Here is a 13,387-nt window from a genome sequence, read left to right as displayed (position 1 = left end):
TAAAAGAGCCCTTAGGAGAGAGGTGAGAGTAGCTCATCTTAATAGGGAGTAATTTTTCCCATCCCACAAAGCCAGGGGACTCTCCAGAGCAGGGTAGAAACAAGGGAAGAACATTGCATCTCTTATCTCAACAGGGACACATGGCAGCTAGGACTTTCTTGCTTTAGGAAGGGCTGAGCACTGGAAATGGCACAAAGGAGTGAAAGCTCAGCAGGTGCAGATGTTCAAGGGCTATGGAGAGCAGTTTCACATCACACTGGATTACAGGCAGCAGCAGCCTGCTCCTGAAGATCACCCCTTCCCTTGCAACAGATTTGCCTTTGCGTGGATGCAGGACAACAGCAGTGGGTTTGGTGTTGCTTGGGGTTTGGTTTCATCTTCCAGCAGTGAAGTGACCCAAGTCATTATACGGTCACACCATCGCTGGTCTATGGCCAGAGAAGGATAAGGGGACTGCTCCAGTTAGTAGTTACCCACACCTGGATTGGGTCAAAAGTAATATGAAACTACACCCTTTTGTGACCAAGTCCCTCTTTCAGAGGTATCCAAATGGACAGAGGAGTGAAGGCCCATAGGTTCTCAGTTTTAAGGACAAAGATAAAAAAAATCTTGAAAGACATGAAATCAAATGCAGAAAGAAGTTCAGGGCATTTAGTGCTGTGAGATGAGGGGGAATGAAGAGCCCACAATCTCTCTGCAGATCAGGCTGCAAGGCACAAGACTGCAAAGCAGCAGAAGATATGGTTAGACCCCCCCCCCCCCCCAGGCAACTTCAGGGTTCAGAGAGAACACAGCCACAGAGACACGTCTTCTATGTTTATTGCATGCAGAAGAATGACCCAACCTGAAAACGCTCTGGCTCTCCCCCCATTCTGGGCATAACCACATTTAACCTGCTGCAAGCGGAGTTCTTGCAAACACCCCCTTTGCCATCACAGCGGCGCTCGGGGGATTGTGGAGACTGCTGCGTGCTCAGACATTCTCACGCTCACTCTTCCTCGCACGGCCAAGCTGTGTTGGGAAGCAGGGATAGCGAAGATAAAAGAGTATGCAATCCTAAATGACACTCCGTTCCTCTGTGATCGGTCCTGTCGCTGTGGGGGAAGATGTGCTGAAGGGATGAACTCCTGAGGGAATCGGATCCTGCACGTGCCTGAATCCATTCATTGCCTGAACCGACTCGCCTGCTGGTAAAGCTGATACCCCTCCGACGTGGCTGGGAGCAGCAGGAGGCTGCTCAGCGAATCTTTCTGGCAGAGCGCCATGGCTTCCTTGTAATTTATCTTCTCCTTAGTGATGGGGTCAACGAGATCTTTTTCATAGTTGGACTCATCCTGGAGCCTGTTGGCCAGGTCACCTGTTATCATCCCTGTCTGGGCAGCTTCTAGCACAGGTATGCGACCTGTTTTTTTGGGATCTATGAGCCCTCCAGTTAGATGCTGGACCTCCAGATAGGGGAAAGCGCTGTCCTTGGTCATCCATCCCTTCTGAACTGCTTCCCCCACAGACAGCCTCCTCTTGGTCACTGGGTCCTCAATCCCTGTGAAAGCTTTCTGGGCATTGAGCAGCCTCTGCATGTAGGTCCTGTCGATCAGCCCCCTCTCGATCGCCTTGTGGACTGAGAACCGGTCACGAGAGATGAGGTCTATAATGCCTCCTGTGGCAGCCTGGGCTTCCAGGAGCTTCTGAGCTGTCATGGGATCAAGTAGCTTCTTAGCAACGGCAGTCTTGACGTTGTACTTGGTGTCTGTGGTGGTGTCATACACCCCAGCGATGGGAGATGTGTCATCACAGAAGCCCTTTTGAGAAGCAGGGGGGAAGAAGTTTTGGGTTTGGTGGGTGGTGGGTGATGGGAGCGGGGATTTGGAGATGATGGAGCCAATAGAGAGGGATGAAGGAGGCTTGGATTCCCCAGCCACCAGCAAGGCAAATTCAGAGATGGGAATCTTGCCGTCCCGGTACAGCTGGTACTCCTCCTTTGTGATCCTTCTCAGCCTTAGTGCATCATCGATGGAGTACTGCTTCCCACTTTTCTTGTCAAGGAGAACTGAGACTTCCCCGTTTGGGCCCAGGGTGGTGACTTCCTCCCAGTCACACTCCAGCTCTTGCAGCTGGATGTACTGGCCCCTGTCTATGATACCTTTCTTGTAGGCCTCATAAGGGGACATATCCTTCCCTGTCTCAGGGTCCAATATAGAGATTTTAGTGGAGAGGTTTGTTTCCCTCATCTGGGTCTCATGATTAATTTCTTCCCGGTTGACCTTGGACTGGAGATCCCGAATGAACCGCTCTTTGTTGTAGATCTGGTCCTTCTCCCTTAGGATATCTGCCTCTAGCAGGGAAAACTCATGTTCCAGCTGCTTCTTCTTCTGCCTGTCGTTCTCAGTCCGTTGGTTGAGCAGTTTGGACTCCTCTCGAAGGAAGAGGACTTTCTGCTGCTTCTGCCTCTCCAGCTCCCGCAGTTCACTCTCCATGTTGGCCCTCTCCTGGATGGCCAGGTTCCTGGCTTTCTGCAGCTCTGTCTCCTCACGAGCCCATGTCCTTTTCATGCCTTCAGCCCTCTCAATCTTCTCTCTGAGCCGCCGTATCTCCTCTTCTGCCTTTTGCTTGGCCCCTCTCTCCCTGTTCAGCAGCTCCCAGATGCGTGCACGTTCACTCTCCAGTGCTCTGTCCTTTTCCACTCGAATCACCTCCTTGTAGATGGTCTTCTCCTGGGATTTTGTCTTCTGCAGGACATCAACTTGCATCTGCAGGTTCTTGCATTCTCTCTGCAAGTTCAGCACCTCCATCTTCTCACGGTCCAGCTCCAAGCGCAGGTTGCTGGCAGACTGTTCAAGGACTGGATCCTTCTCCAGCTTGACCACTTCTTCCATGATGATCTTTTCTTGCACTGGGGCTGGGCTCTCCTCCAGCTCCTTTATTCTCAAAGTTATTTGTCTCATATCCTTCTCCAGTGCAAGCCTCTTGCTTCGATCCTCCTGGAAGTTGAGCAGCTTCTCTTGCTCTTCCACCAGTGCACGAAGCTGCTGCACGTCACGTTCCAGACGGCGCCTGTTGCTCGCCTCCTCATCCAGACTCCGACTCAGCCTGTTGTGCTCATCTCGGAGCTTTGGATCCTTTTGAGTCAAAATCACCTCTTGGACAACTACCTTTTCCTCTGGCTTTCGCCTCTCCAGTAGCATGTATTTATTCTGCAAGTCATAGATTGAGTCTTCTGCAGCTCTCCTCTTTTGAGACATGTTACGCACCTCTTGGCGGAGGCGGTCAGCTTCTTTTTCCAAGAGTGGATCATTCTCGTATCGGACGACTTCCTTGTTGACCAGCTTGGTTTCCACCTTGGATCTCTCCCTCTTCCATTCATCTCTTTCACCCTGCAGCCTAATGAGCTGCTCTTGGGTCCTGCCATTGGTGTTCACTAGTTCATTAAGTTGTTCTTTCAGCCTGTCGATTTCTCTGAGAATTTCTGGACTCTTCTCGTGTTTCACCACCTCCTCTATAACTTCCTTAAGCTCTACCACTGGTTTCTGTGACCTGAGGACATTGAGCTCTGCTAAGGCCTCTTCCACTTCACTGTCAATCTTTGTCCTTTTAAGAGTAATTTCTTGCAGCTCCCTTTTCAGGTGTGCAATTTCCCGTTCTGTTTCTGGATCCACCAGGAAAATCTCATTGACCCTCTCTTTAACTTCCACCCTTGGTTTTTGCTTCTCTGCAATACTGTACTGGCTTTGCAGCTCTCCCAGCTCACCTGTAAGCATCAAGTTCTTGCTCCTCTCTTCTTCAATCAGAGTTTTAAGCTTGGAAGATTCTCTCAATAACTCTGGGTCCTGCTCCACCTGCTTCACCTCTTTCACAATAATTTTGGGTTCTACTGTTTCAATTAGCTTTTCCACCTCCTCAATCTTGCTCTTCACCTTGACTATTCCTTCCTCTGCAGACTTCCTCTTGAAGGCTTCCTCATCAATTTGTAGCTGCAAGGTCCTAATGGACTTCAGCGTTTCTGGGTTTTTCTCCAGTTTGATCAGTTCCTTCACCACCACTTTCTCTCTGATGTTAGGCTGCTTTTGCTCCAGAATGTATAGCTCTCTCTTATGCTTCTCAAGTTCAGAAGCAGCAGCCAAGCTCTCCTCCTGGAGACGCTTGATCTCCTGCCGAAGACTGGCTGCTTCACTATCCAGGCTTGGATCCCTCTCAATTTTCGTAATCTCTTTGGTAAGGAGCTGGGCAGGGACGGCCGTCCTCTCCTTCCCCATCTGGGCAAGCTTCTGGTTCATCACTTCAATGTCTTCTTGAAGGCTCTTCCTCTTTTTGCCTTCCTCTTCAATCTGCTGTGTCATCTTAGACAGGCTGCTCTCCACCTGTGGATCTCTATAATATTCTACCACTTCCTTTTCTTCCACTCTTTCAATGGGCTTCTGAGTCTTCAACATCAGCAGCTTATTTCTGTGTTCCTCCAGGTTCTCTTCAGTCTTGGCCACTTTCCTCCTTTCCTCCTCCAACTGTGATTTCAACCCCTCAGATTCCCTGCTCGACATGGCTTGGTTTTCAGATTGCTGGGTTTGCTCATGTACAGCTTGAACGTCCTCACGTACTTCCTTCTGCAAGCGAAAAACAAGAAAGTCTTTAAAGAAAAGGCGGAGAAACGGAGTCATTCCTTCAATCCAGTTCAGAGGCCTTTTCCATGAAAAAGCGTAGTAGGAGGCAGAACTGGTACAGAAACCCCAGGAATTCTCCAAATAAGGACACTTGTAAATGGTAACTGAGGACACTCGCACCATTCCAAGCAACTGACAGTGCATCTTATTAAGTTTCCGCTTGTCAGGAAGGTGCTGCAGCAGCCTACAAAGGTGCTTTACGCTGCCCTGTTGTACTCTGTGGTTCATGGTAACAGCACAGAGCACTGCAGTTTAACCACTTGCCCTTTTTGACCACAGCAAATGAAAGCCATCCAGACTGGAGTACTTTCCTACGGGTGCATCAAGCCCCAGGAAGACATAAAAATCCTGGTGGCTTAAGGTGGTCCCCTAAGACTGTGAGCACTAAATTCCAGGCATGTTCACAGATGAATCTCTAAAATCCTCAGTCTGCAAGCATTAATTATATATGTATAGCTGAGAACAGGAGTTAAGATTCTTAATTCAAATCTTTTTTTTTTTTTCTATCATGAACTACAGCTTCAGCAAAGGGTTGAGGGCCCACAGAGGTCTGAATGCCGCAACAGTGTCAGTGAAGTTGTGTTTACTTTTAGCCTTTTCTCATATTAGTTCCCACTCCTGCCCTTCCTAATGCATGAATATGGAGATTTGGGGACAGTTATGGGGATCCCAGGTTGAACAGACTGCGGACAGCTCTGGAAAGCTCATTTTCGCCCCTCCAGCTGAGTAGCGAGGATAAAGTACCCCAATCCTGCCACAAGCTGTTAGCAGGTACCTTCTCAACAATCTTCTTGGCAAACTCCAGCCGGCTGAGCTGCTGTTGGTTTTCTGCTGCCAGCTCCATGTAAAGTTTGGTTACATCATTTTCCTGAAAAAGAAACAGCTGTGAGAGCCTTGTCCCACTCACCCTGGCACAGCCCTGCTGGATGTGTCACACTCGCCCACCTCCCCTTTCACCCTAACACACTTTGTGTACTGCATCATTCCAGGGATTAGCGTCACCACCTCTGACTTTCTAAGGAAACTGAGGCACAGAGTCTAGGGGCTTTTTTAGGAGATCAGTCCCCTTTATCCGCATGCCAGTTAGGTTCCTAATGGCCCATACAGGTCCCAGACTTCCAACCTCACCTTGGGCCATGCATCAATCCCAGAAATGGGATGCAACTGGAAAGAGCGCACAGGAGAAACACCAGCTCAGTCCTGTCCCCAACACCTACTCATCTGTTCTACGTGGGTACAGGGGAGCCGGTCTTTAACGCACTGCTAAAACAGGCCCCCAAATGTGGAGAAAATGTGACAAAGCAAGCACAGCATTCAGCAGTAATGCTCGTAAGGGTGGAAAATGACCTGCTCTTTGCCATGCCACTGCGGGGATGAGTCAGTGGTTTGAGGGCCCTCTGAACCCACTCCAGGAAAAATGCTTTGGATTCTTTTGGAAATAGAGCTGTTCCTACACAAAGCCCTGTTTTATATTCAAATGCCAAGTCATACTCAAGAGAGATCTGGCAAAATAGCAGCGATCTACACTGTTCTTGTTGATCCAAATGCAGAGAACCAGTAAACAAAAGGGTTTGGAGGAGAACATTAAATACATCTGCACCAAGTGATGCCTGTGCAACCCCACACACCCGCCCTGTAGCATTTATCTTCACACACAATAAGGTAAGGAGGCATCATCAGCAACCTCAGCCAAAGGCACAGGATACATCCCTAGTTCTGGATCTCATGTGCTGTTTTTCCTGGTGGTGTTAGACAAAGAGATCATGGATAACATTTGTCCTTGGGATGCGGACCATAATCAGCTGTGGCTGTGAGAGTGGATTAAGGCCTTGCAGAGAAAACAGGGCTAGGTAAGAGGTGCACGACAGAGTTTCCATGAGTTTCCAGGCCTTCATCTTAATGTTTTACCTGGGCCTGGATGCTTTCTTGTAAGGGGGTCACACGCAGCCTCTTGGCAGCAAAGTCTGTCAGGGCAGGGTCCAGAGAAGAACTGTATTTGCCTGCTTGGAGTTCATAGTCCTGTTCAGAGCAGAAACAGCAGAATCAGTTGGGATCTCTTGGTCAAGACACTAGGGGAGTGCTGCGTGGGAGGACTCAACCATACATTCAGGGTCGACTGCACGTTCTGCGATAGTCTGACCACTGCATTCTTCTCAGGCTCCTTTCCTTGGATCTCCTCCACCAGCCTCTGCAGGAGAGGGACATAATGTTGAGAATGGGTAGAAAGACAGAAGCACAGTAATACTCTTGCAATCAAGGGCTGCAGTTTACCCTGGTAGCAGAGGGGAGGATGGGAACTAGGGGACATGCAGGAAGAGCCTCCCGGCCCATGCAGGATTTTGGCTGCACTCTCACTAGTACAAGGGACCTGCTCCCTGCCTCACTGATTTATCACACCTGAGATAAATACCAGCTGACACAGACACCTCCACATCACATCATCTGAGCTAGTCAGCTTAAGATCTAGTCAGGGAGAGAAAGATGCAGGGCCCAAATGCAACATATCAGTCCCATGTAGGTAGCTTGGATGCAGTCATTCAGGGTATGGATGTGTCCTCTCCATGGAGAGGATATCAGCCTGGGGGTGACTAGCACAGATGAGAACACCAGCACTGTGGATTAACACAGTTGGGCAAGATACATCATCTGCACGCTGCCAACTCACTGTTTCCTTTCTCTAATTCATGCACTGTGGCAGGGGCACACAACCAGGAGTTGGTTGGTGCTACTTAGCATACTGTTCACAAAAAAATCCCCCACATCCCTGTAATGTTTCAGGTTGTGATGCTTGCCCTGGAACGCACCTTCTGTGCCTGAAGCTTGTAACTGATCTGGCTTGGCCCATCCGTGGTCTTGACTTGGTGCTTGGGTAGGTTGTTCATCCAGAACATCAGGTTCTCGTTGGAGTTCTGGAACTGCTGGTAGGCAAGGTTGATATTTCTGAGGGTCTTCTCTCTGCACAGCACAAGGGGGAACAGGAAGATTCAGGGGAAAAGATTCATGTGTGAGTTTCTAAAAAGACACTATGGTAAAAGTTACCACTGCAAACACGAAGATAACAAAAATAAGGGGGTGACAACTGGCCGTGGAGTGGGAAGCACACCTCTGTGTTCATCAGGTTTGCTGTTGCAGCATGAACACAACTCAGGAGATGAGAGATGTAAAAGGAAGAGCCAGGCCCTCACCAGCATTGCCAGTGAGCACTGGGGTTTCCCAGAGCAGGGTAGCTGGGCCAGGCAGGGGCCAGGAGTCAGCCACTTAACACTGCTCTCCTGCAGCTGTTTGGCAGCTCAGACGAAGGCTGTGCTGGGCATAGGAAGGTGGGGACTGCACACCCCTGCCCAGACCTGGTCCCCAGTGCAACAGCGGGGGTGTCTGGATCAGAGTCCTGTGATGAACACCACCCTCTCGGGGCTCTGACTCTAAAGCTAGTCCACGTTAGCTAAGAGGAAGTCATGACTCTGGAAGTGCAGAAGACCTCGCAGTTCCTCACCGCTGATCCAGCTGGTCGGCAACAGCGTGGTAGCGATCGTTGAGAAGCTGCACCTCCCGCTTCTGCCGGGGCAAGTCAGGGCAATACTCCTGGAAGTTGTTCTGCACAGCGCTGCAGCTGTGCTCAGCATCCTTCAGACCGCGGTTCAGCTTCAGCACACAGTCTTCTTGGGCCACCAGGTCCCGCTTCATCTTCTGCAGAGGAGCAAGACACCTCCAGGTTTGCACCAGTCAATGCGCCCAACCAGAAACACCCTCCTTAGTACTATCCTTAACCATGCAGCAGTAAAGCTCTCCGAGATGGATATGCAACGTGGAAGATGTAGCATGGTGTGGGAGAGAGATGGAGCAGTGAGACTTATTCAGTAAAGGAGGTGGGAGGCAAAGTTGGTTGGATGGTGCATGGAGCAGAAGGGAAGAGACAAGGAGGTTTTGGGAAAGGCTGGAAGGGTCACTGTGAGTCAAGGCAGGAGCTGATGATGGGGCAGGGAGACTGGGAGCGAGAGAGAGAGAGGAGGGATGGGTGTGGGGCACAGCAACAGCGAACGCACAGGAGGAAAAGAGCAGGCAGTTGGGTTTGATGTTAAGGGGTTCATAGTCTATTTTAGGGACCATAAAAGTTGTTTGGGAGAGACAGACTTCTGCTAGTTAATGAATGCAGGATAGCCTGCAACACCAAGGCAGAGCCTTCAAGGAAGAAGTCAATGTCCTTGGAAAGGCATCATCCCTGCTGTCTTGGAGTGCTCAAAGAAGCAAAGTCCAGCTCCCTCATCCATTTCTAACCTGAGCTCAGAGATCTGTCATCCCTAATGAAGAATCTGATGCTCCCGTACCTGCAGATCGTTGGCCCGATCCTGCAGGGCATTGGGGGAGGCAGGAATGATGCTATCCTGAGCCAGCTTGGCCTCAAACGTGCTGATGATCTTGTCTGTGTTCTCAATCTGAGTCTCCAGGTTCAGGGCAGCCTTGGCCCTGAGGAAGAGAAGATGACAGGGCAAGGTCAGCTATAAAAGACCCCATTCTTTCCCTTTTCTCTCTGATTCTGCATGTCTAGACTTATTTTACATCAGGGGCTCCTGCAGCATGGCAGAGCACCTCCAACACAGCTATGCTGCTCAGAGTGAGATGTGTTGCGCTCCAATGCACACGGCATTGCTCAGACCTAGCACGCACACACCCACAGTATGGTTGTCCTTCTCCAGTGGGGGGATCTGAGCACGGATTACAAATAGGAACTCCTTCAGAAATGTCTTTGATGACGGATGGAAAGTTTCCAACCATGTCTGTATAGCCTGACTCAATGTATTTGCTCTCACGTTCTTGTGCTGACACCTCTCTGCAAGGTCTTCCTTCCCTCATCCCCAGCAGGCCCTGCCATCACCACTCACTTCTCGCTGTACAGGCTGGAGAGCACCTTGACATCATTATATTTGTTCCTGAGGGCATTCAGTGTGACAGGAAGCTGGGAGGCTGAAGTGCTGGTGGGTTTCTTGGAGAGGTAGGTCTCACATTCCTTCTGCAAGGCATCCTTGGTAGCCCCCAGGTTCTCAAGTTTCTTTGTTGTTTCCTGGCACATCAGATGGGAGCAGAGTCACCAAACACAGCCACAGCAGTGCTGTTATGGAAATGTGTCTCCCCCAGGGTGGATTTAGCTGTGGGCAAAGGGTGTGATAGTCCTCTCATAAGGTGTGGGCACAGCCCCATCCAGACTGAGACTGTCTGGCAATGGCAGGGTGTAGGGAAGATGTCAGAATGAACAGAGATGAAGAAACCTACCTGCCTGAATCCATCCTTCTGCCAGGGCTGGCTAAATACCCACAGATGAGGATGTAATGAGCTGAACTACTATGGACCCAGACTTCATCCCAGAGAAAGGGAGGGGGCCTCCAGAGCACTATCTTTTCTCCTGACTCCTTCACACCTACCAGACTCTACTCCCCATTAGATGAGCCAATTCCCTCTATCCCATGTCTTTCATGCTAGAGACTTGAGGGTGAAGGGGGAGAGCATCCCCACGTCAAGGCTGAGGGGTCCCCAAGACTAGCACTTGGTCCACAGCTCTGAAAAGGACAGATCACCTCGCTGAAGAGCTGAGCCAAGGGAAGGGCTTGCCCACTTCAAGGACTCAAGTCAGCTTGAAACCTCTGCAACTGCAGCAAGATTTTCCCCTTCATAGCACCAGCTGTTATTTCCTATGTAAATCCTATGTCAGTTCCGTTCTGGGCCAAGGCACAGCACTACCAAACTCGTCCTACCCTTGAGATGCCCTAAGAAGCACCCACCTGCTGGTGTTTGATCCTCCTGGCAAGGTCATCTGCGGGATCGCTGTAGTTCACTGGAGACCTCACTCGGTTCAAGACCTCTTTCTCTACCTGGATCAGGTCCTTGCCAATACAATCCAGGCTGCCGAGAAGCTGGTCAGCCTGGGGGTCATCCTGGGCTGCGGGGGGGCTTCTAGGTAGAGCTGCAGTAAGACACAGCTTAGGTAAGTCCCGTTTCTCATTTGCCATCCCAGTCTTGGTATGTGGCCTTCTCTCCTGAGATCCTGCATATATGGTCCCTAAAGCTCCAGCTCCCTCTCATGACAGCCCTGCTGCAAAACTCTGCTCCTTGTGCGTCAGGCAGGGTCGAAGCACGTACAGGCTGACCCTGAGCATGGGGTTTGGATGCAACTGCAAATGTAAACTGCAAATGTGACTGTGAAACAGTGAGCAGTTCTAACCCACAGAGTATCGTCCACATATGTGGGCCTACTCGTTACAAACCCTTAGCAATATTATTTTAGCTCTGGCCCTGCCGGCCAGAGTTCAAGTCCAAAGAAGGGGCAAAGACCACCGTGTGCTGCCATGCACACACACCCCTGCTCAGCTTCACCGGGAGCTTGTCACCCACAGCTGTAGGAATTATACAGCGAGCCAGGGGCTGGCGTTTAGCCACTGCTGCCTCCTTGTTCTGCAAGCCCCAGCTAAAGAAGAGAAAGAGCTCGGAGGGACCCAGATCCCAAAGGAGGGTTAATTAAAGCCTCTGGGTAGGCACATCCCCCTGCATCCCAAGATACTCTGCAACTGTTTATAGAAGGAGAGGTCAATCTCAGAGGTCTCAGAGGGGCAGCAAAGAGTTTAAGTGAATTGCCCAAGGTCACCCAGTGAGTCCCTGGCAGCACCCAGAACTGGGTTGTCCCATCTGCTGCCCTTTCCAGTAGGGCACAAGGGATTCTCACACCAGCCCGCAGGTGCCTCTGCCTGCCTGGGTGGGCGGGTGCTCTGCTTGCGGCCCGGCCCAGGAGCTCTGCTGACAGCGTGCAACAGAGGCAGCGCAAAGGAGGTGCAGGGGCGTGCTGTGCGATGGGTGTGATCAACACGCCGACATACCCTGCTGCCTGGGGTGAACCGGCTCCTTGTGGCTGTGCCTCAGGGTGTTCTGAACAGCCGCTCGCCTCTGCTTCACAGTGCTCAGCTCCCCTTCCAGCCTGCGAGCGAAGAGGAGCAGCATCAGCCAGCAGGACAGGAAACCTCTGCGCTGAGCAAGCCTCAACAGAGCCTGGCCCAGGAGCAGCTCCGTGCCTCTGCCGGGAAGGCGTTCCCAAAGGCAGCGGCAGCCTTTTGTAACTCGGAAATTTCGCTTAAGAAAGCGGAGAGCAGCAAGAACACCCGACTGCCGCTAACAGCTAATTCTTTCCAGTGGAGCCAGTGTTTCCCAACTCTTCCCAGAAGCTAACACGGCTAGAAAGGTAGTTCACATCACTGCGGCACTTAGCAACTTAGCAGGAGGCAGGTACAACTGGCTGCTGCTGTGGCTGCTGTCCTGGAAATGCCAGGTTTCCTCTGCCAGGATGATTCCCTGCCTAATGAAACTGGAGCTGGGAACAGGAGGAGCTAGAAGGACCAAAATCTCTGGGCTGGTAGAAGGGTGATGGAACCAAGAGTCACTCCTGCACGGACCTTTGAAGGATGAGGGCTAGCTCATATCGCTGCTGTGGACTACTTCAACTAAACTTTGTGCTCTAAAAATAGCAAGTCACAGTCTTGCCTGGCTGTTGTCAGACAAGGAATGTGCCAGTGCAGGACCCAGGCTCCCCAAGCACCTGGGTAGCTCCATGCAGAGGAACTGAATGGTGGAAGATGCTGGGAAACAGGATAGACAAAGGTTTCATCTCTAGGAAGGGAAGAAAATGCTGTGAAATGAAACAAGCTGTCAGATGTGGCCCCAAAAGGACAAGCAGAGCTTTCTGGGCAATACTTGCAGAGCTGTTGTCTAGGCGGATGTTGCAATTTTTTTCTTTTCTGTTTTAAAAACTGCATGAGATTCCTAGGTCCAAAGGATTCGGTAATCTGGGACGTGCGGAGAGGGGGTGTGTACTCAGGAAGAGCGATGCAATGAAATAATCATGCCCGTGTGACTTAGGAACCAAACTCCCGTCATGGGCATGCCCACTTACTGCTGAACCTGGTCTGTGGGCCTTATCACAGCACATAAGCAGCACTGCTTTATCTAAGCACCTAAGGGCGTGACTGAGAAGGTAACATCAGCTTGCTGCATTACCACCCCCTTCCGTGGGAACGGCAGAAACTGAGCAAACACGGTGAACTTCCACAGCGGTTCAAAAAACACATTTCGGCCTCCATCTGGGGCTGCCCGAGAACAGACATCAGAGCTCAGCTGGCAGGAGATAATTCTGGCCTGTTTGGCAAGTCCCAAGCCCCAAACTGATTCCGAAATGGATTTAGTCAAACCTATGCGAGTCACATGTTTAGGTAAAGAAATCAAGCCTGACTTCCAGAAAACTCTTTGACTGCAAGGTCTGTGCAGTGCTGTTGTCAAGTGTGAAAGTCTCCGTGAGTCAGGCTATCCGCTGCGGCCTCACCTATTGACCTTGTCCACGGACTCCTGGTCTGGTGGCAGGATGGAGAAGCAAGCAGCAGGTGCCTCCTGGACCACGCCAGCGCTGGTCTGCACCACCCACATCTCCTGGTTGCTGTTATCCTTCAGAGTGTACTTGTCGCCCCTGGCCAGCTGCACCTGAAACAGAGACACAAAACCCAGTGAGAGTCGTGGCTTTCCAGTGCTGGGCCAGTTCCGCTCCTTATCACCAGCAAGGCTCCTGCTGGGTAAGAAGGTGACTCCCAGGGGACCGACAGAGCCCGGCTCTTCGAATTTGGCAGGGAATTGTGGCTTTTGTAGGTCTACAGGTGCTTTGGTTCTGCCGTGGAAGCCATCACCTGCCAGAGACTAGTGAGGTGTCA

General features: G+C 51.0%; 1 protein-coding gene across 2 annotated transcripts in view; it reads right to left on the bottom strand.

The window, feature by feature from the left end:
• Positions 1 to 803: 803 nt before the first annotated feature.
• EVPL (envoplakin) overlaps positions 804 to 13,387 on the bottom strand; it is a 28,129-nt gene continuing 15,545 nt past the window's right edge. For both annotated transcript variants that reach the window (XM_026099002.2, XM_064522565.1), the window contains exons 13-23: positions 13,009 to 13,163; positions 11,516 to 11,613; positions 10,427 to 10,608; positions 9,533 to 9,711; positions 8,978 to 9,116; positions 8,146 to 8,339; positions 7,457 to 7,607; positions 6,757 to 6,840; positions 6,561 to 6,671; positions 5,428 to 5,520; positions 804 to 4,595 (exon numbers count right to left, since the gene is read on the bottom strand). In XM_026099002.2, the coding sequence (XP_025954787.2) occupies positions 1,164 to 4,595; positions 5,428 to 5,520; positions 6,561 to 6,671; positions 6,757 to 6,840; positions 7,457 to 7,607; positions 8,146 to 8,339; positions 8,978 to 9,116; positions 9,533 to 9,711; positions 10,427 to 10,608; positions 11,516 to 11,613; positions 13,009 to 13,163 (4,818 nt within the window). In that variant the 3' untranslated portion in view covers positions 804 to 1,163. The remainder of the gene's footprint in view (positions 4,596 to 5,427; positions 5,521 to 6,560; positions 6,672 to 6,756; positions 6,841 to 7,456; positions 7,608 to 8,145; positions 8,340 to 8,977; positions 9,117 to 9,532; positions 9,712 to 10,426; positions 10,609 to 11,515; positions 11,614 to 13,008; positions 13,164 to 13,387) is intronic.

This window comes from Dromaius novaehollandiae, chromosome 18 (assembly GCF_036370855.1).
Source record: "Dromaius novaehollandiae isolate bDroNov1 chromosome 18, bDroNov1.hap1, whole genome shotgun sequence".
NCBI classification, from domain to species: domain Eukaryota; kingdom Metazoa; phylum Chordata; class Aves; order Casuariiformes; family Dromaiidae; genus Dromaius; species Dromaius novaehollandiae.
This window is presented reverse-complemented; position numbering and strand designations above follow the sequence as displayed.